This window comes from Homalodisca vitripennis, unplaced genomic scaffold (genome assembly GCF_021130785.1).
Source record: "Homalodisca vitripennis isolate AUS2020 unplaced genomic scaffold, UT_GWSS_2.1 ScUCBcl_4747;HRSCAF=11115, whole genome shotgun sequence".
In the NCBI taxonomy this organism is placed as follows: domain Eukaryota; kingdom Metazoa; phylum Arthropoda; class Insecta; order Hemiptera; family Cicadellidae; genus Homalodisca; species Homalodisca vitripennis.
In genome coordinates, this window is record NW_025780903.1 from 44146 (window position 1) to 68135 (window position 23990).

The 23990-nt window shown below is 32.7% G+C and overlaps 1 protein-coding gene across 1 annotated transcript; it reads right to left on the bottom strand.

Annotated features, from left to right (window-relative positions):
• Nucleotides 1-2771: 2771 nt before the first annotated feature.
• LOC124373088 (sodium-coupled monocarboxylate transporter 1-like) lies at nt 2772-21443 on the bottom strand (the record flags this gene model as incomplete). Its single annotated transcript, XM_046831482.1, is given in 11 exon segments — nt 2772-4208; nt 5104-5258; nt 6435-6506; nt 8568-8754; nt 9501-9610; nt 14726-14834; nt 14973-15113; nt 18856-19010; nt 21233-21274; nt 21276-21301; nt 21392-21443. Coding segments are annotated over 11 exon segments (1356 nt in total), but the record flags the coding sequence as incomplete, so codon positions are not given.
• Between the last annotated feature and the right edge of the window lie 2547 nt (nt 21444-23990).

Consider the following 23990-nt stretch of genomic DNA (forward strand, 5'->3'; position numbering starts at 1 on the left):
AGATTGTGGGGCAGCTGTTCTAAATACAAATTCGAAATAGTATTTAGAGCTTAAAAGAAAGATATCAGAATTATTTACAAATTGAATTTCAGAGAGTCGTGCAAAGATGCCTTCAAAGAGCTTGGATTGTTAACTTTACCCTGTCTCTATATTCCTCGACGTCGTTCTATACTGTCGACTTAAATGCGAGTTGATCCAAGGCAGTGACGTCCACCAATACGAGACAAGAGGCAGGGACAACTTTCGGATTGTTCAACATAGAACGAGTGCATTTGAACACTTGCCGTCCCAAGTTGGTGTGAAAATGATAAACAAGCTGCCTGAGGGAATAAAACATCTCATTAATTCTAAACTATTCAAATCTCGATTAAAACACTCCTCCTGGTGTCAAAGGCGTTTTACTCCGTTGAAGAGTTCATGTTGAGTTGCTGGGATTAAAATTATTGAAAACTATTGAAAACACGAATAAAAATAAACCCCCAGTTCTGTTATACAATTAAATAGCAATAACTGCAATGGAACTGTATATTATTATGAATGTACTTGACGCATGCATGCAATGTAATAATTGATTGACGCAATAAAGGTTATTATTATTATTATTATTATTATCTATCAAACACAATCATTTGTAAAACAGAACCCTCTCGGTTTCCCCCAAAGCTTTTACACTCAATCATCCTACCTTACAAGCCATAACAATAATATGATCCTTCCACTTCATAATACATCTTCTTACGAAAAATCGCCTAGCTATATGGGAAGAAAACTTTTCTATAAACACCCAATATTTCTTAAAACGAATCATCAATAACAATTTTCAGAAAGAGGCTCCGTGAGCTCCTCATGGATGGTATGTTCTACTCAGTAGACGAATTTCTTCGATTACGCCGGTGGAGCTTTTCGGTACATCAAATGCCAAACCTAAAGTTTGTAAAAATTTGGCAAACATGTAAATTTTTTAAATTTATTGTAAAATTAATTATTATTGTCAAGTTTATCTGAATTTTATATTTGTTATTCAATACCGTAATATTCCATTACTTTTATCAATTGCAGGCAAATATATATAATTTGCTAAATTTATTGTTACATTAATTTTTATTGTTAAGTTTATTAAGCTGTCTGAATTTTATATTTATTATTTAATTCCATAATATCAAATTACTTTTATCTGTTGCATATTTTTTATTCAGTATGACTAATAATAATGTACTTTTTGTACTAGCACTTCCATTTAATAATATTTATGTAGACGAATACTACCTGTATGATTAATACAGTTTATAATAGTACACAATATCACCTGTTACTATTGCACTGTTATAATAATATGTAACGTTTTGTGAAATAAAGATATGAATTTGAATTATACACCGCTTATTCAAAAATGTATTTTTTATGCGATTTTATCGTTGCTATCTTAGTAATCCATAAGACCATTGCCAAATTATTTCATAATGGTCAGACAAATCCCAAAATGTGACATGCACCGTCATAGAACTCGGTTATGCTTATATATAAATGAATACTCGTGCAATTTTCTAATTTTTTCTTATGTTTTTTTTTCTTTCTTATGGTCTAAAATGCAAACTAGCTTGTCTTTTCCTAGACCAATAATAGTTGCCTCGATTAGTTTTCAACATCATCGCTGTTGAATTCAGTTTTATTAGTAGTTCAAAACTCTCAATGGTATGGCTTTTGTATTGAATTTAAAATTAATATATTCATTCATCCTTAAAAATTAAATAAAATTACCACTCACAAGGTGAGTTTTCATACATATAAATAATTTCTCAATTATAAATAGTCTTGTCCTATAACATAAACAGACGTATGTTAAAATCACACATATAAATACGTATAAACCAAATTCACTGACTGTTTCATCACGAAATATCCAAATCTACACAAAGAATTACATACACCATTGTACGTTCGTTTGGCTTACTGATAAGGTTCTCGCTAATAAATGGGTTTTAAAATTCTTTAATGGCAATTTTTATGACATTTAGCATTATTTTGAATTACCATTATGATTCGTCATGAGTCTTATGTAAAAGGCGAGTTTTGGGACACAACTGGGCAACAGGATAACTTTTGATTTTCTGAAACCCGATTTTAGCAATGATTTTGTGTTCCATAGCATTGTTGAAGGGTGGACTTATTTGGGTCATCCCATGCAATAAATTCAAAACAAAAATTTTATTGTTATATACACTTGTTATTACCTATTTACTTCACATTTATAAGTAGAAACTTTATCTGTCAAGCATCTTGACAGTGAAAGATATTTATATATTCGTTTTATTATTTTAGTGTTTATAAATATTTTATAATTTAGCTTTCATTCTTAGTGCTTACCTGTTTTATTGGCTCATACTTGGAAAAGTAGGTGAAGCTTAATGAATTTTACCAATTTTAGAAAACTTTTCCAAATTTTGACTAGTTTTCTGAGTAATATATTACGTTTCTTTCTTAGCAGAATGGTATTACTAAATTATATGAGATAAACATTTCTTTTAATATTTAGATATTGCCAAACATAATTTATTCTGGGTGAGATTTAAAAAATCTTGAAACTCTTCACCATTAAAACAGTAATTATTAAATAAATAATTAACAGAGCAGTATTTTACTAGACATTATGATTACATTTCAATACAAATTAAATATGGAAGTGTGTATTTATCTGTCTCAGAAGAAAAAAATAAGAATTTAAAAGCAAGAATCCAAGTTTACAAAGCTATTGATTAAAGTTGTATAAGTTTACTAACTACATGGAGTAAGTCGATTATTCTTTAGCTCTCGTTTATTTAATATCAAGACAGTATAGTTAAGAATACAAGTTTTACTTTATTTAAAAAATGTAACAAAGATGAATGTTTGAACATTGTTAGTATGGATTTTCAATGCGTATTTTCATCAATATAAAAATAAATGTTAAAACAACGAATAGTCATATCTAAATCTAAATCTGCAAAGTTGGCAAATAAAACCAAATTGAAATACATTAAACGTAAAACTACATCTACACACACTTAGTGTGAATATGAATTTCTCATATAACGTATTGGGTACATTACCAAAAATATTTAGGTTTGAACGTCAAAATAATTCAATATATTTTACAATTTTATATTAATAAATCTTATTTTTATTTCTTTATTATAAACTTATTTACATTGTCTTGACAAATGCCGTCTTAGGATATAACTATTATTATTTAACACTATTAAAATCTTTGGATAAAAATTTTTTATAATCCAAAATCTACGAAATTACAATTTATTATTGTTACAAAAAGGCTATTTATAATTAGAGCTTAAAGTGTTTAGAATACTGTGAATACCTTACGTTACTTTGTTTAATGTTTGCTATTGAAGATTGAAGGCTTCAAAGGATAACTCGATTTCGGACATTCGCCATCATTATATATTACAAAATGTATAGCATAAAGCTTCGAGAATTAAAGTTTATACTTTTCGTCAGGTGAGGGGATTATTAATACATCAAAAATAAAGAAAACAAAAGAGAAAAGGAGAAAAAGAAAAGGGTTCAAACATACCGAAAGCAGCTTGGAGTTTATTCCCGGACAGGATAAAACTCCTGAGGACATGTCACCACTTTTCAGGACTTTTATCCTATGCAGTGACAACGCCTGGATTAGACTCGAAGCAGCTTTCGGGTATTTTTGAACCCTTTCCTTTCCTTCCTTTTCTCCTTTTTGTTCTTTATTATGTATGTTCTACTAATAACCCTCCACCTGACGAAGGTAATAGATTTCAATCCTCGAAACGTTGTGTTATACTTTTGTAACATAACGCCATGGCCAATATCCGAAATCCTCTTAATTTACTTACTCTCTACACTAAGTTTATATTTTACACTTATTCCTCATTCATGAACACTTAACTGCATCTTCATTTTTATTATTATAGGTCATTAGCTTGAGCTCTTCTTGCGGGTTCGGCCTCTCCCTAGGTGGGAGGAATCGCCTGACACACGGAGCCAGCAGGCGAGGGTCCAGCTGTGAAGTGTCTCCCTGAGGATCCGTGAGATAGGATACAAGGAGACCTACCAGGAGCGTTATTATAGAGCCAGTGGCGGTGAAATACTTGTAGGACAACTGGAACAGGAGAGGAACTGCCGGATCTGCCACTACCGGTGTGCCCACTCCCTTGTAAGTTTGGACACGAGCCGATACACTGGAACAGGCAGTTTACGAATCAATGGATTTATGCAGTAAACTACTGATAAAAATAAGCACGAGTTACTAAAAGTTCGTTTCAGGCCATTGCTGCTTGAAGTGCACAATCTCATATATATTTTGCTCTGAGGATTCATTGTATTGTTTTGTGTTATCTATATCAGGGTATTTCAATCGAGTGTCGGCAAATATTATTGGGATTACCATCGAATTGTGTCCAGGGCGTTTTTTGTCCAATATACAAGCTGATGTGCTAACTATAATATTCAGTATTCAGGACATGTAGCTGTAATACGTATTCAGGACAAACACACATTTTTCACAATTTCCTTCAAAGCTACGTGGGACATAAATTTATTAACCCATATATTTATATAACTCAACGGGAATGGATTCCAGATTCCAGGCCATCAATAGATTATACTGTTACTAATCTAAATTATTACTAATCAAACTAATGAACTAAGTTAATGCAAATAATTTAAAAGTATTTTAAAAAGTGTTCAGAGATGTTATTAGTGGTTAAACATTAAGATAGGATTGTATTTGGGTACTAGATTCGTTGGTAAGCCACTTATTGAGCTTGTGCCTAATTTCTCGGCTACTTACATCAATCATGGCTGTAATGATGGGAGGGAATCCTATCAAATTTTGTAGAAGGATAACGTTGACCACCAGATTTTTGGGGACTGCAGGGTAAGGCAATTAGTCCACAAATATTATATGTAAAGTGAATTAAAGCAGGACATTCTTGTTCGTACCATTGTTATTTTTTTATTACTTTCTTGCCCTCTTATCTTTCCGCAATTTATTTAAATTTTCGTGATTTTTATTTTCATAAAATAAGGCTCCGTAATATGTGCAGACTTTGACTGTCACAAATGTTTACTCACTTGAAGCCAAGATTTTCTATGAACTCCGCAGGGCACCCCTCGACGCTTGTGGACTTGCCGGGGAACCTCAACATTCCACGTGCTATATACAGCTGAGACCCTGATATTATCCCTGACATCACAACGAGGCTGGTTAGGGCTCCAGCGATAGCGCCCTACAACAGAACAGATCTAGGGTACATAATCTTGTTAGGGTATATAGCTAAGTCAAAAACGTCTTAGAGTGAAAATGTGTACTGTTTGTACTTATGTCATGTCACTGGTTTATACTAAACTGACAGTATAATTTAATGGACAAAATAAATTAATGGTTTAGTCACGGACTGTGACATTAAAAATATTTGTGATTATGGACCTTTTGGAGTAAGAAGTCAGTTCAAAAACAAAGGATTAAATATCTTTTTTTTATTAATCAATAATCTGTTACAATGAAATAATAGCAAATTTTTTTGTTCATCTAAAAAATACATATCTTTAAAAGTTCGTACAGTCTGAAATTTTTTAATCTCAAGTTTTAGATCGCCAGAAATTTGGCATAATTCAACGTTTATATAATTGAAATAGATTGGTTGCAATCTCTGGGATATTTTGATCTCTGGAAACTCCTGTTGTATGAAATACTATTATGACCTTTTAAGGCCGGTTTAAAACTTTTGGGTATGGATTGATTCGTTTTGAGTTAAAAAATGAGTTTTATTAGAAGTATATAGTTATTTTCTTAGCTGTAAAAATCAAAAATTTTTACCGTGATAGTAACAAATTAAATGAAAGAAAAGAGATTTCCATGCATTACTTTAAACATTACTAAACTGACGTTTATAATCAAAACTATTTATTTATTTTTCATTGCTATTTCAGATCACATTTATTCGTATTATTTTATGATTAACATTAATAAGGTAGCAGTATCCCAAGCAACATGTTGTTTAATAGACTTCTATTAGCTTTTATGATTGTCTAGTTTGTGATATATTTGACATTTTTATGTTTGTTTTTCAAACGTGTTATTTATTAGATTTGGCTAACTTTTGAAAAAGTATTAAGCCATTGAGTTTCATTAATTATGGCCTACTAATATATGATTCATCAGTAGATTATGCTCAAAAATACCGTTACTAAAAAAAAACATGTCTCATTTTTTTCGATATGAAGGTTTATTAATTCTGGTACAAAAGGGTTTTCGCACAAAACACGTATAGTTGTATTTTTAAACTTCTCTATTATTATGGAATACTTTACATCTAAAACCAAGTCTATATATTATTCCATGACTTAAAATGCTTAAATATTATACTTTTATAATTTAGGTTAACGGTAAGTCCAATAAATACCTTGTAGTTTGCTCTTGGAAAAAATATTCCCAAACTGAAAATTCCCACAAGAGAACCACTTGTAAATCCATTTAAGGGGAGATGTACGCCCAAAAATTAAAAAATTTTTTTTTTTTATTGTTTAGTTTGTTCTGATTAAAATTATATATAATACATGCATATACGGATCCGAAATAATATAAAAATAATATTTTACAAACATGTTCACACCTATGCCAGACGACCAAACACTAGTTCTTTCATATAGTGCTACCTTTATTACAAACCATTGTTGATTTTGTGTTACAATGTTGGCTAACCAGGCTGTCTATTTACTTATGTGAACTGTCAGTTGATTGTTATTTTGATTGCTAAGTTACTGAATTCTATTATTGTTTATATTTGTAAGTGGTGTAAGAAAGTTTTTATTTTGCAAATGCTAAAGTTAGTTTCATTTGTGTATGTGTTTTGTGAGTGAGTTTTTGTTATTCAGTGAAACCTGACAAAATCCAAGAAATTGTGGAAGAAAAGAAAGTTTCGAGGAAACAAATATATAGGAAAAAATAGTTTTGTAGCAAATGAATCTATGCCTGTAAATAACCAAAACCCTTCTGAACCAAGTTTTGAAAGTAAGCATACTCCTAAATCTGCTTCATCAAGAAAGATTGGTACAGTGTCCAATACATATGATAGTTTTATTTCAGGTTATAATAATTTAATAATAAATATTGATATTCTGTCCCAAGCATTGTTATGTGCCACTGTTTGTAAGCAATGTAAATCTGAAAACTCTCTAAGATTGACAGAAGACGATGAATCGAGACAAGGGCTAGTTTGTAAATTACTAATTGAATGTAGTAATTGTTTGGACCTCACATAAAACAGACAGTAATTTTTTAGCAGAGATCAGCAGTCTTAAAAGGGCTTGGGGTCAAAGTTGGCAAAAATTGTGCAAAGTGCCTTAGTGAAATTGATCGAGATCGGATGATAAAATCAGATATAGCATGTAAAGAGAAGACAAAGCTAGCCAGAAAAAGGACCAGGATGATCAGGAAGAAACTACTCGATGCTGAGAAGGAAAAGAATCAGAATTACGAAGCTGGAAAGTTTTGAAATGAAAGTAAATATATGTTTATCACGTTTTCGCGATTTCCCGAAAATCTATTTTTTCTACACAAAGGTCCCATTATCTCAGAAAGTAGAAGGCCAATTCATTTCAAATTTTTACAGGTTATTAAGAATGTCTGTTTACACAACCCCTACTAGATTTAGACTTCTAGCTCAACAATAAAAAATCATTTTAAAATAGTAATCCAAAATTATAAGCAAAAACATTTACAAATATTTAAAAAATAAAAATAATGCCAAAAAAATTAATGGAATTCAATGAAATTAGTAGGGTGCCTTTAGAATACTATGTTTATTTCAGGGTAAATATTTCAATTCTATAAATCTGATACTTTCTGAGATAATGGGTTATATATAAGCATATGTTTTAACATTACGGGCTTATGGGCGTACATCTCCCCTTAAAGTAACCACCATCTGCAACCAAGTGAAAATATATGCTATGTTTGGCAAAAATTCTTTAAAAATACTGGCATCAGAGTGGTTTTAAAGTAAATATTTTATTTTAATTTGTAACGCAATCAGTGTCACTGAGTAATAAATACAATTTTAATAACAGTGTACACTTAAGTACTATAATAAGTAATATCAGACTGTTGAAAAACTATTTACTTTGAGTAGTTTCGACAAAAACTAAAGCCAGTGGCAAAAATTATGTAAAACTAAATTTACACTACTGTTATATTTCAATTTAGAAGAATAAATATAAATTATATAGGCTTACACTCAAGCAGTATGTTATAAGCCTAAATATATGTAGAATAAAATTATTGAAATATATCTTTCTTAAGATAAAACTCAAAATCATTAACTGTTATTTTATCAAAATAGCATTGTCATGTTGACATATAAAACATTGATGTTACGAATTGATAAAATAATATATTGGAAATCTATGTACTAAAATAGTGATTTATAAAACCAAAGAAATTAAACATTTTATTAGTCAATCTAACAACGAAACTAAAGCTGATATAGAATTTAAATTTATCTTACAAATCATGGTTTTGCTATTAATTGGATAACCTGGTACAAAGCTCCTAATTTTTCCACGACGAAAACCAGACAAATAGATATAATTCCAAGAATTAAGGTGATAACTTTGAGGCTGAAAGCTTGTTTGGCCTCCGATAACCTCTTTCCCTTCAAGAAGAATTTGACAAAGTCCTCATAGATAGTTCCAGCGACTGTGTTTAGTTTCGCCGACATGGTACTGTAACACACACAACTTATATCGAACAACAGTTTGTGCTGGTGCTTATCATGAAAAAGCCTACTTTATTCAGTTTAACATGAAAGTGCAACCTTTTTTTACTTTTCTTTTAACCAATGTTTGACACATTGAAACTGTTATTGCTAAAATTATGAACATAAAATAAAAGTTAAAATTTGTATCCTACAGTTAATATTGTAAGGTGCAAGATTAAGCATGAGACAATTTTTGTGTAACTATGTCAATACTTTGTATATATATTGCAGTCTAATATGTAAAATTACAGGTACTTAGAAAAATATTCAAATTAAAAAAAAACTGTTTTATCTCTAAAAACACTAAAAGAACTATGATCTGTAGACAGAAAAGTTGCAGAAACTGTTCGCACTTCCAGAAACTGTTTCTTTTGGAATAAAATTGCTCACTACAGTCAACAAGCAAATTGATCAAATAGTGTATTTTTATGCTATAGAGTAGAATTTCATTACGTAGATCTCTATTTTTAAGTAAAAAGTAGATGGGCAGGTTAATTGGCATTTTGATATGTTTTTGCATAACACCAAAAGTTGCATAAAACCAAAATTCAACAATAAAAGATTAAAATTTAAGTGAAAATTGATATTAGCGAGAACAAGCAATGAGTTTTAGTATTGTTAAAAAGTTGCCTTTAGACGAATACAACATTCAAAATTTCATAAACAAATAATCTACGTTATTAAATATTACGATTTATCTTGATAGCAAACCTGAGCGCTGCACTCAGTACCCCTGATATGAAAAGTCCCGTGAGTCCAGGATAGTCCTTTGCCACTTGTATTACGTAATAAGGCAGCAGCTGTCCGGACTTCTTTACCATCTGTTTTCGAACACAAGAATACTTTTAGATACTTCGTTCATGGAAATTAAAAATTTATTATCACTCATGTAAAGATTTAATTTTTCCGCTTCATAGATTCTTGGAAACCCAATCATATAAATCCTACTTAAACATTTATTTCATTTTAATTAACTTATATATTTTAGTAGTTTGGGATTATTCGGATACCACTAAGTTTGTAGGAGTTTTCTTACCTAGAATCTAAAATAACTACATTATCAGAAATAACATAATTTATTTAAATTAATGTGAAAATTATATGTCATTATGACGAACTGTTTTTGCTCTAAAAGGGTAGTGATGTTGGCAACAAGAAGGTTACTCTGTCCCTATCTACTATTCACTATTACGCTGTATGAGTAAGTAGGTAAATACAAATACGAGGTATTAAAAATACAAAAATGTAACGAGCGCTTAAGTGATCTGAATTTGAATTTAGGTACAATCTTGAGAGTCGCTTTTTCGACAGAAAGGCGGATTGGTGTTTTCCCGACCTTAGATCGAGTGCCAGATTGTTCAATGTGATCTGACATTGGAAAATTTGGACGCTCTGGTACGTGATCTGAGGTGTGAGCTTGGGTGGTGCCTCAGATGAAAAACTCGCACTTCTGGAAATAAAAGAAACACATCCCTCCAGGCAGTACCCAAATTCAAGCTCGGATCACGGGAAACCTCGTGAAGGTTATCTTTGAAAATGGTGTTACTCGTACCATATGTATCATAAATCTAAACCTGCTTATATTGCATAATTCCAAGTATTAGTTAGAGCCTCCTTTTTGCCAACATCCTTTTTTGAAGCATTGAACAAATCTCGATCTTTATAATGAAATTTACTTTTCACGGTCAAATAAAGTCTTTTTTTTAATACATATTTCGGTGCCCAGTAAGAAACATTCTTCCAAGAATAGTAGCCCTCAGATAATACCTATATTTTTATACATCACTCAGTAGCAGGATTTTTATTTTTTTAAGGTGTATATTTAATTCCACATAGAGAATGAACTGTTAATGCGTATAACATTTTTTCTACACAACTAAATTTTTACTACAATACATGAATGTTTATTTATGATAAAAGACATACAAATGTGATAAATGAACGATTATATTTGTTGTGTACAACGAATTAAATTATAAATAATACTAATATCATTAATATAATAATTGAATTCACATTTATTCATCACAATAGGAAGAAGAAGAACTTCAACATGCTTGGTTGTGTCTTTGGTTGCTCTGGCGAAATTACGTTACCACTTGTTATATTAATCTCATGGACTCTTATTTGCATGATACTCTTTATTGACACTGATCTGTGAGTAGATTGTATGTATGTGTTTCCACTTTGTTTGGACGAATATTTAAATACTGGACAATTCAATAACCAATTGCTACCGGAATAAATCACACCACCATCCAACCTATGTTGTAAATAACCTACGTCACGTCTCTGTCACTCACCTTGTGTCAGCACTACAGACAGACTGCGGACGAGACCTGCGCAACCTTTTTGCCACGGCCTTCTGAATCGCTCTTCGTCACTGCTGCTTGTACTATATAAATACGCGGTGTAAGTTCGTCTGGTGGGTGGTGTTGTTGTGTCTTTCAACTTTGAGGTGGATCGAGTAGCCTCAGATATGAAATTCATCGACTTACTACCTTGCATACAAATATAAGATATTCGTCTGTTCAGTCACAGATATCACATTCTTACACATCATATAACCTGGTGACATGAACTCTTATACCACAGTCGACACTACAACATGCAAAGTCTGTATGAAGAAAAGTGTTGGACACCGAGGATGGTCTCCAGTGCGACTCTGCCTGCCAGGGATGGTTCCATATAAAATGTGTGGGGAGTCACCAAAACCGAGTATTCTCATTATGCTAGTAACACAAATAAAAAATGGTACTGGCCTGAGAGTTGACTGCCTTCCTCATGGTTCCAATCCATCCCAACAACTTATTAATGAAATGGATAAGTTGCTAAATAAGTTATCGCTTCTTGCAACTAAGGATGAGGTAAAGTGCATAACGGAAAGGGCTTCAAGAAATAAAAACTGATATTAATAATCTAAATACCAAAATTAAATTCCCTTGAGCCTCGCCTTAGGAAGCTTGAAGGTGAAGTCCTTGAGCTAAAAAACATAGCTGCTGATCACAGTGCTTGATGCACCTTTCGAAGGTATTTTTGAGGAATTTATCGACAGGCAGAGCCGCACACGCAATGCAATCGTTCTTGTTTAAAATGAGTGTGAGTCACCTGCGGGCTGTTAGGGAGCGTATTCTGGGGTGCTGTGGACTTGCTTCATCTTTGAATGGACTCGGTTCTTCAGAATTGGGAAAATTACTGATAACAGACCCCGAGCTGTCAAGCTTTTGCCTCCCGTCGGAGGGTAATGCCAATTACACTCTTCCGAAGTTTTGGCGTTGGTAAGGATTCGGATAGGGAGTTGACAGATGTCTCTCTTGCTCATGATCGTACCTTGAAAGAAACGCAGTACCTCTCCGACTTACGGGGAGAAGCTTAAAGGCTCGTACTGAATCAGGGGAGCCTGACTTGACCATTAAATATGTAAGTGGAATACCCAAGATAGTTAAAAAAAAACTAATTACTTCCAACGGCAAAACAAGATTAAATGTTTATTTCCAAAATGTTAATGGACTCCGACCCAAACTTCTTGACGTAAAAAATGCTTTGGCTTGCAACGTCTACGATATCCTACTACTGTGCGAAACAACCCTATCTCCAGATATATCTAACTCTGAATTTACAGCCTGTTAATAATTATATGATTTATCGTAGAGATAGAAGCACGTACTCTAGCGGCAAGATTTCAGGTGGTACGGTATTGGTGGCCATCATTAATAGTATCCAGTCACATGGAAATAATATATAATACACCCATAGAAAGTCTCTTTATTTCATTACCTAGTTACAGACTTATTCTGAACTGCGTCTACATTCCCCCGGGTCAACCAGTCTCAACGTATGAAGTGTTCTGTGAATCAGTCGATGAGGTTGTCTCCTCTTCTCCGTCATCTTCATTGGTATTGTCGGGGTGACTTCAACATCGCTACTTATGACACCGGTTCCTTCGAGCATCCCTCAGGCGACCGACCGAAGAGGGAGCTTCTTGAAAATCTCTCAGAGTTGCACTCGTTGGACCAAATTAAACCATGTAAGGAACTTTAGGAAAGTGACTTTGGATCTGGTCTTTAGTTGCATCAAACCTGTATCCGTCTACAATGCTGATGACCCATTGGTTGAAGCTGACCCTCATCACCCTCCGTTATCTTTTTCTCTGCCTGTCATGAGAGGGACTCTTCCTGCTAGATACGTCACTTTCCCAAATCTTCGTAAATGCAAACCTTCAAGCGGCTTCAGATATGCTTTCTGAAGTGGATCTTTCCTTCATTTATGAGCAACCTAACATCCAGGAGAATTTCACAATAAAATGGTTGCAATTCTTATTCTCTCTCGTCTCAAACCATTTGTGAGGTCTCTGACTTGCCCTAATCAGCATGGATTCACCTCCTCTAGATCTACAGTAACCAATTTACTGGTATTTGAGGATGCCATATTATCAGCAATGAGGGAAGGGAGGCAGTTGGATGTGGCCTTCGTTGATTTCACCAAGGCGTTTGACAAAGTCGATCACTCTATCCTCATATGTAAGCTGAAAGCTTATGGGATCCATGGCCCACTGCTCTCATGGCTCCATGATTACCTGTGGGACCGACGCTTGAGGGTGAAACTGCGGGCTCTATATCCAGAGAATTTCCTCAAACCTCGGGTGTACCACAAGGCTCCTTGCTCGTGCCCTTACTTATTCACTGCATTCATCAACGACCTTACGTCCATCCTGCTAGTAGAGGCCCTTCTCTTCGCAGATGATGTCAAGATCTTCACAGTAATCTCTCACCCAGATGATTTTGCAAGGTTGCAGACTAGAATTAATAGTGTCCTTGATTGGTGCAATACAAACAAAATGAAGTTGAACTCTTTCCAAGTGCTCTGTGATGACCTTTGGCCGGTTTGCGCGACCCACGCTATTTCCAGTACACCTTGGATGGCCGAGCTCTGGATAGGGTGTTCACAGTAAGGGACTTGGGTGTTACCTTCTCTGCTGATTTCTCCTTTAACGGTCACGTGGATGATCTGTTGGAGACGGGCATACAGGATGTTGGGGTTCATCTCAAGGTCGACTCGTGGCATGACGAGCCCTGTTGTTTTAAAAACTCTTTATTCTTCCTTTGTGCGGCAACTACTGGAATATGCCTAGCCCCGTTTTGGACACCCTACCACTTGACTCTCATCCGGAAACTCGAGGCTGTCCAGAGGAGGTTCTTAAGGCTGGTGGGAAACGAGGCGGTGACATCAAATTCAGGGAGGTTCCTCTCGCGATCTGCAGAACGAGCTACTCCTACCAGATCTCCTAGCCAGACGAAAGGCTGCAGATGTCCTATTCCTTGCCAAATTGCTGAATGGTCTGCTGGATTGTCCTTCTCTCCTCGCACAAAGTGGATATCCGCAATTCCTTCAGCTACTCGGTCGCGTGATCTGTTTCGGCAGGCGTCACTCTCGGCGTGATTATGACTTCCATGGTCCCCTCGCCCGAATGATGAGACTGGGAAATAAATTCAGCCACCTTGTCGATCTTTTTCACGAAAGTGCTTCGACCATCCGGGGAAGAGTGCTGGCATCCCTCCGCGGTCCACAATTTCTAATCTTTACATGTTATAGTAATTTATTTCATTGTTATGCTTGTTACCCCTCATATTGATTGTTGTCTTACTGAATAGTTTTACTGCTTTGTTGTTATGTATTATGCTAATCTGTTGTTACTGTTACTTGTATTATTAATTGTTATATGAAAAATTTATGTAGTTGTTTTGTTAGATTGTCATTGTCAACTTTATTGTTATTTAACTCATTGTTTCTTTCTTTCAGTTGATATTTAAATATACTACCCGCTTGTACTTTGGCTTGTTTGCCGTTGGAATGTAATATAAAAAAAAATAAAAAAATAAATAAAACAAGTAATATAACATTTGTTTAGCATTATTGGCTATGAACAATATTATTACCTTAGTTGCCAATGGATCACAATCATGGAAAGTGGCATACAGCAGCAGTCCCTCCAGTATGATAACGACTTTGATGACGACAAAGCCGACGAAACTCCAAAGCATAACTCTGGAACATGAGTATATTACTAATTATAACGGAAACCCATAAATATTGTTTGTGTCCTGCGTTATAAAAATGATAAATACCCCGTTTTTAAACGCAGCAACAGCTAAATCAAGGGTAAATAACGTATACGAGCCTTACCCCTTAGCTTTCTGTAGTGAAGACACTGCAATGAACCTTTGCATCGCTCCAGGATGTACTGCGTGTTGAGAAATCCAGTAGAATAGAGATCCGATTGATACTGACCAAAATGTATTCCTTTCAAATGGACTGGGATTCATACTGTGGAAAAAGAAGCATTTCATTTTAATGAAAACGAGAACAGAGATGTAGGCTTGCAAGTTTTATTTTTTGGTGTGTGAGTTCAAAATAAAATTATGACGTAAAATCGAAGTTTTTGTTTTAATTTATATTTAATAAAACACGTGTTTTGAGAGCATAACATATCCTTTCAGTAATATATCTGTAACCTTCTCGATTCTTACATGAAAAAAGGCATGATTTTAGGTTTTTTTTCAACTTTTCCTACATAACCCAAACAAAGATTTCCGTTTCGCCTTTTATTATGCTCAAATATATATTTCAAAACGCATTTTATGTTTTATATTTATTTAGACGATAAAATTTAGCCCCTTATAGTTTGAACCGGGTTGCATTTTTCCAGAAGGTCCCATACCAGCCTAATTAATGATTAAAACCCCAAGTAAAGTTTTAAACCGTTGATAAATTGTAAATAAATATTACAGAAATTACAATACATTTAAACTATGTAAATACTAGACTATATGTTTAGAGGACAAAAGTATTTGGTTTGAAAGTGACTGCAATTGTATACTTATACAGATTTGTATATGTATAAAATATATATATATATATATATATACTGTGTGTGTGTGTGTGTGTGTGTGTGTGTGTGTGTGTGTGTGTGTGTGTGTGTGTGTGTGTGTGTGTGTGTGTGTGTGTGTGTGTGTACACGAATGTGAAAGTACATGTGCCGCGGCCAAAATTCCTTTTTGCTGATGCTATAGGCTTCTCTAACGGTCAACCCATAATGTATAAATTAAACCAGTCTTCATACTTATTAGTTTTGTATATAACTCACAATTTTAAGCTTTTTTGATTTTGATTAAGCGCGTAAAGTTAATTAGCTCCTAATTATTATGTAATATTCAAACTTTTGTATTAAGGCTATATTTATATTACTGTTTGTTATTATTGATAAACAACATATGATTTATTTCCACCACTGTCCAACACTTTTACAGCTGCACTTAGCCAATACTACTGTCCAGTTGTCAAAATGAGTTCAGTATTTCTTTGTAATACTAATTTAAAAGAATATCCGCATTAGATCAAAGTAAAGATAACATAATAAGCTCCGCAACATCTCTTGTTACTTAATTAAAACAAATGCATAATACGTAATTAAGCAGCATTGCACACAATTCCATAATAATACACATCTTCATATAATTCAGAAAAGAAAGAAAGAAAAATATAGAAAGAAAATAAACCTCTGATAAGTATTACACTAATATTTACAATACGGAATGGAGCGAATATGGACAATATGGAGATGACAAAGAAAGTAAAAACATTCTTTAACAACCTACGACATTAAACGGGCTAAATTAATACTGTATTTAGAAAATAAATTTCGTTATTTTCGTGCAGCCAAGAATGCAAATAATTTATTTATTAAACTTTTTGTTTAAATATTAAACTATTAATGGTTATTTATCCCACATTTTCATGGTAGACGGTTGTACAAAATAAAACTGTAATATTCTCACCAGCAATATCGCCAAATTATTTTAAGGCATTTAGTAATACAGACATACAGTTAGATAATAGTTAGATAAAGTTAGATGTAATATGCATTACAGTATTAATCATTCTTGGATATTCAATATTGTTTATTTTAACGAGCGAAATTATGAGAGTTTTAAAGTATGTAAATTTTGAACATCTTGTATAATATTAAAAAGGGAAACTTTGCGGAGTAGATAAATGCGGTCACCTCACTGTCAGACCTTTCAGTTCACTGAACTGCAACGTTTATAGAGTGACGGTCAAAGCTTTATAGCAAGGAACAGTAAAAACCATGCTATCGTCTAAGAGTAGCGGTTTAAACTGCATATGAGAAAACTTTCGTCTACTGAGTATTGCTATATTTCAATATGAACACTCATCGTTAATTGGATATTCAGTTAGTTTGATATTTAATATAAAAGTTACTGATATAAAATAGGAATGATCTGTATATAATAACCAAATATCATTGACTGATTGAACTGCACTTATAAGAAATAAGGGGGAAAAAAGTTTTTTTTCTTATTTATTTCTTTTTTTTGTTCTCTTAGGACAAGAAGCTTATAAATTGCACTTAGTCCTGTAAGGACCTTTGCGCTGCTTCCGGAGTGATAGGATATTCAGGATGGGTAAGGTTAGGGAGTAGGGGCCGCCTCCTATCAAGATCCATGAGGAAGAATTAGGGCACTACATCTCAAAGTCATCCCGGAAGAAGGGAGGCCAGCTGTGAACCAGCCTCTCCAGTCAAAGTAGGCAGGGGGTGGCACACCCTTGTTGAGGTTAAAAAGAGCCTCTGAGGTAAAGGAAACAAACCCCACCAACTCCAACAGCCATCCTCCACAGTAGACTAGACCTATCGAATTGCCCATGAACCCCAGAATCTCAACATTTGCGGTTAGTGATGTGCCGCTACTGGACATCCATAAGGTTGCCCAGATTGAAGTGGCACATCGGTTTTTGCTGTGCCCAGTGGTGGGTTCAACTGGTAGGTATATTGACCAGCCAGAAGTGATCCCAAAAAAAGGGAAAAAAAGTTACAAAAGTTAGAGGATGGCAATGTAAATATTCAGAAAAACCTATGCATGGTTGTTCAAAATCTAAAGTTGTTAACAGGAAAGCGGGGTACACAATTTGAGTTCTAAAGAAACATCTTGCCTTAGGGAATGATCTATTAATGTTTATAAAAACGAATCTACAACGTATAGTAAAGATCTTGTGTTGGAGGAGCTCCCCTATAAGGTTGGGAAGCACTAATCTATCAAATCAGTAGTAGAACTAGAAAAATCCTGTTTAGTAGGCTTGTATTTCATATTGGGAAGTATTTTGCATTAAACTTACAGCCTGTTGCATGTGGCTGTTTAATGTTTGTGTTTCTTACCAACAGTTAATAGCAGTAACCTTTATAGTAATAATATCAAATAATAAAATAGGTGTTTTACTTATGACTTTTTACAATGCATCTGTTCTGCAACAGATGTGTGTATTTATTATTACACAGCCTATCTTGCAGACATAATAATTACTATTATAGTAATAGTATAGTATAATAGTATTTTATAGCTGGTATTAGCCTGTTTTGTTAGATTGTAAGTGTAAATTTGATCCAATACTTGTACCGTATAAAATAGTTTTGAGGTTGGAATAAGACCGCAAAAGGCTGATCGAATCAAATCTTTAATTTTTTTATTATTTACTGAGAAACATATTATTACTATCAGCTGGAAACCTTGAATTCTACGTTAGTTACTGTGGCTTACAGATAAAAGGTTTAACGAAGGCATACGTAATGTTCCAAATAACCTGAAAATATTTACTTGTGTGGTGAATATTTAAAATTAATGCTATTTTTCACGTGTTGACCTGTGTTTTTCTGCAGTTGTATTTCGTTCTAATTATATAATACTACTATTAAACAAAATCATTTATACATAACACATTTACAGTTCCATATAGTAGTGTTCCTTATACACTGCTTAAAAATATGTATTTCTAATTAATTTAATGACCTTCAGTGTCATTATAACTCGTAAAAAGTATCGTAGTCTTATAATATTAAATTAAGTATAATATTTTTTTCAAACCTAGACACTTTATTTAAAAAATTTTGAATACTAAATTTTTTTATAAACAAGGTCTTCGTGCAATTCATACACCAAAAAAGATGTTTAATATTATTTTTCTACAATATGAGCATTTTGTGTTCTGTACTCACTTGAAGAGCTCGAGTCGACCACCTTCTTCATTTGTGCGTAGAACCTGCATTAGACCGCCAACATACATAAAGCCGAGGCCGACAACGAAGAAATTGGAGCCCAGTGTGAAGACTCCTTGTATTGCATCTGTCCATACTACAGCTTTAAGGCCACCCTAATGTGAGAAACAGGGAGAGAAATTGTAGAAATCCTACAGTGTTAGGATCTAAAATACACAACTCAACTACAATATGAGAAAGCAATATATATTATTTTTTAATTAATCATATGGTGTATCGAAAAAAATTTAATTAATAAGAAAAACAACGTAAATGCGTAATTTAAAGTAACAACAATAAAATCACATGTTTAAAATATTATTAGCTGTTATAAAGAACTCTCAAACACAAAAATTAGAGTAAAGATACCGGTATTATTGTTTTATGTATATTTAAAGAATTCTGCTTATTGGTATCGCCCTCAAGACGGAGATTCCGCGAGATTTTTTTGGATTTTCTTCGATTATAACATATATAATCTAATATGTAAATCATAATCCATAATGTATACATATATATATATATATATATATATATATATATATATATATATACCCCGTTTGTCTTTAAATTCCCACCCCCCTTCTATTAACTTTCTCATTTATATATATATATATATATATATATATATATATATATATATATATATAATAGAGAGAGAGAGAGAGAGAGAGAGAGAGAGAGAGAGTAATTTATTTTGGGGGATGATTATATGACCAACTGAGGAGTTGTATGATGAATATTTCACCTCCCCTTCTAAATGGGGTATTTAAGAGAAAAGTTAAAATGTTTAAACAGGAACCCCTAGCAAGTTAAATTTTATTTTAAAGGTAAAATGGTAAAGCCAGAAAGGTAATAATATCACTAATTAGAGGTATCTAATGTTACTCTATCCAATTTGTGTGAGCAGTAAAAGTTTGATTTGTTTTATAAAACCCTCACAATTTAAATTTGATTTAAAGTTATTGTAAATCAGATTAAACATGTACTCACTAGTTATTTTGTGAACCTATGACACCAAATCATAAACCAATTCATTACAAGAATCAACAAACTACAACAACCATGAATAACACAGTATTTATTAGGTTTTGTTTCGTCTGGCCGAAGGTCAGTAGGAAGTCCTGGGCGTACCAATGGCTAATTTTGCCATGTTATCACTTATTGGCTACCAGGAGATACAGTAACTGGACTGCATGTGTCTCACACACTAACACTGGTATGTGACACCTGGTGAATATGTAATGTTCAAAATTGCTTGCATATTGAAGGTATTTTGGAAACTATAAGAGATACAGCAAATATTACATTGAAAAAGTTGTGTGTAATTACGACATTAACAAATCAATCTGGTTAAATTAATTATCGGTTGCGTCGTTTACTCACTGCGCTCAAAACCCGTTTTTAGTCAAAGTTTTAAAACTTTCACAGCTCTCTTATTACTCCCTATAATGGAACGTCTTTACGTGAAATTTGCATAATATATTTTCTGGTTTTCAAACAATACAATGAAGAATTATTCTACAGCTAAGAAGCAGGAGATGGATGGTTCAAGTAAAGTAAGGCCCAGATTTAACTTGCTTAAAATATGGTTAATCAACAAACAGTCTTGTGTTAATTAAATATCAAAACTAATAGTACACCTTCAGTTTGACATTATAAGATAACAGCCTAATGTAAAATTTACCCTTCTTCTGACTGAAATAGATGGGAAATTTTAAATATAAATGCACACCTATGAAAATGTAGTAACAAAATAATTCCGTTGTATTTTGAAAAATCACAACACATTTCATTATATAACAAGATTGACATGGAGATACTTACGTGATAGAATGATCTAAAATTGTAAAGCAATTTTGATAACACACCAAGATGAAATCTAAAAATATAACAGTACATTTTATAAAATACTAACACAAATGCGTAACAAACATGAAATTAAACCTTTAAAATTATACCTGATCGATTTTTGAAGGATAACAGGATATTATTTGTCATGGTTATACATTTCATAAACAAAACACTTTGTTTTGTTTCGAGGATTACAATATACATTCTTCTTCATGTATAAAATTCATATTACATAGAAATCAACTACAAATCAATATACTGTTATGAACCTGTCGAAATAAAACAATTGACAACATTTTATACGTTATGTAGTTTCTAAAACGCATTCATATCTGTTTGAATAATCACAAAGTATAATATTTAAAAATAAAAATCTGAATACTCAAAAGGAAGATAGAGAATGGTATGTATCTCTCTGACAAACGCCTCATTTTTCATAAATTTGCGGTACATTATAAAAAAAGTCAAATCAGGAGATACTTACAATTGACGTGTAGAATATACATATCAACATCACTATAGGCGTAAACTATATGCACGTCCAAGCCCGTCACTGTGAACAAAAGTACTTCCAATTACTTGTTTTAAAAAGTATTTTATTCAGAAAAACAATTTATGTATATAATAAGATAGAACATTTTACCTTGGTTGAAAGCTAAAGCTGGTACGTAGATCACAAGTGGGGCGGATATTACCTAAACAAGTTCATTAGCCGTATCAAAAGCAAGTTTTCTAGTGTTAGGGTCAACATTGTTACGTAATACTAGCTTACTATTTAAATAAACAGATTTCATATTTATATACAGTATACCATTATTATATTTTATATTGACTTTCAAAAACATTTTTATAATTTTATAGTAAGTTGAAAGGGATACAGTAAATTTTATTCTTTTTAATCGTTTTTCAAACTTTAATTTAATAAAATATAATCAAATTGTTAGTCCTATACTTTAATAAATGCATCTTGTGTATAATTAAAGATTTTATCCCATGTAGGCTTCGAATTATTATATGGATATGACAATCTACCTACAAAGTAGGAACTTTGTCAGTGGAGGTTTACTTGATTACATAGCTAAAACCGAAAGTTCAAAAAACCTTATACCAAACTTACAACCGGTTAAATTAAATTAAGAAACAATTTTGTAATATCTTTCTGGAATTTTAAATCAATTACTAAAATATCGTATGTAAAAGCAAAACCGATTTTATACATTAAAAATCAATATATGATACACTAGATGAATACACATAGTTAAATCAAATAACTGAAATATATGATAAGGAAGGAAAAATCTTAACAACTATCGAGAATGGATGATCCTTTGTTATAAAAGGACAAGAGTATTGAGAACATCGTTAAATCTTGCAATGCTATAAAACACGACCCTTTGGATTGGAATCCATCCTTTCCTTCTGGTATCAGATACTTAGGTATATTTTAAAGTTTACCAAATGTAAAATTATCCTATCAATTGATTACACTCAGAAATCAAAGTTAATATCACATTTATACAAAAATCCTAAATATACCTAAACCCAGTAAATCGAATCAATTTTTCGTTGATGTTGTTTTTGTCTGCTTGTTATATTTTCACGATTTTTCGTTATAGCTTTTCGAAAAAGAGACTTAGACATGTTTTACGTAAAATGTATATTGTTTAGCCTACATTGCATTTGGTGGGTTGATCATCATGTGCAAATTAGTTTACTTTCTGCACATTAACATTTTATTTCAATACTTACCACCTGAAAATATACTTTCCATTCCCCAAAACGTTTATTGTATTATTTTAAAATTCTACAACAACTTTTTTATAACCAAATAATGTTTAATGTTACCTTAGAGGAATATTCCACTATACGTTTTAAATTTTTCACACTTCTTAAATGAATTTGGTTACTAATGCTTTATATTTTAATATTTTTCATACATATATGCTAGCAAGGAAATAAGATAAATAGCAGGAAATGATTCTCCAAATATACAACACTCAGTCGAACGATTTATGTAACCAGAAAGCACCAACAATGTATGTCCTTAAAATGTTCGTTTTAGTACTAACAGAATTAACACTATAATCGGAAAACGCCATTGTGATCACAAATCTGGGAGGGGTCTGAAGCTCAGATTTAGTGCTGAATTATACGGATGTCCAATCGCAAAAAGGTTGAAAAGGGAGAAACTCCCCTCTCCCCTTTGACCAGCCAAAATAATAACCTTATCCGGGAAATCGTGTTTCTATTCATGGCTAGAATGTGTTTTCATCGATTATGTCATTATAGTTTTATCAATAAAATGAAGTTTTTATGTATCCATGTCCGCATTGTAAAATTTATAGGTATCAGTATTTATAGAAAACGTATTTTAAATACTGTAAACTAAATTGTGTACAAAGCCAGTAACAGTTTACATTGCCGCCTGTTGTGATTTCATTAAGTACAGTAATAATTCGTTACACATTAAATAATTTGTACTCGACTGAACAAATTATTGTGTTTATAGAAGGGGAATTATAACAGCTATGTCAACCATAATCGCTAGAAATTTAATATTTTATTGCCATACATATAGTAAATGACGAATAGTATTTACTAAGTTTTCCCTGGAATACCCTCAATCCTTTTTAAGTTCTAAGTAATTTTTAAAATCACTACATATTAATATATTAATATCTTGGACGCTTGTGCTATTTTTATTACTTATAAAACAAGGCGGGAGTCCACGGCACAGCACGTATGCAAAAAGGACAGCGCTGAGATTCAATGCAATATTTCAAGTCTACAGGTCATTTCGTTATTGACACCCCCGGCAAATAAAGGGCAGCTGAGTAAGCCTACTGAATGAGAGATTTCAACAACGCTCAGCCACATTCCATGGTTGAACATGCATCATCATACAATTTATTGCTTTCTATGTAGGTACATAGTTTCATGCAAACTGTTAAGTCTACATATGTATATGTTTCTCTAGATATCTTGTCACATGATACATTCACATTTTTTCGAAATATGATACGTCATAAAAAATTTTAGTTTATCAAATTACATTTCATATCAGTGATTAAATAACAGAACTTCATATACAAATTCACCATATAACATGATGTTGTGTGTGTTTAGATAGTTAGAGTAATATTTGTAAATATGCCACACTTTAAAATCTCTTATGAGTGTACTCAGTTTATAAAAGTTTTTTTTTTATTCTGCTATTTTCCTGTTTCTATCATGGTTACCAT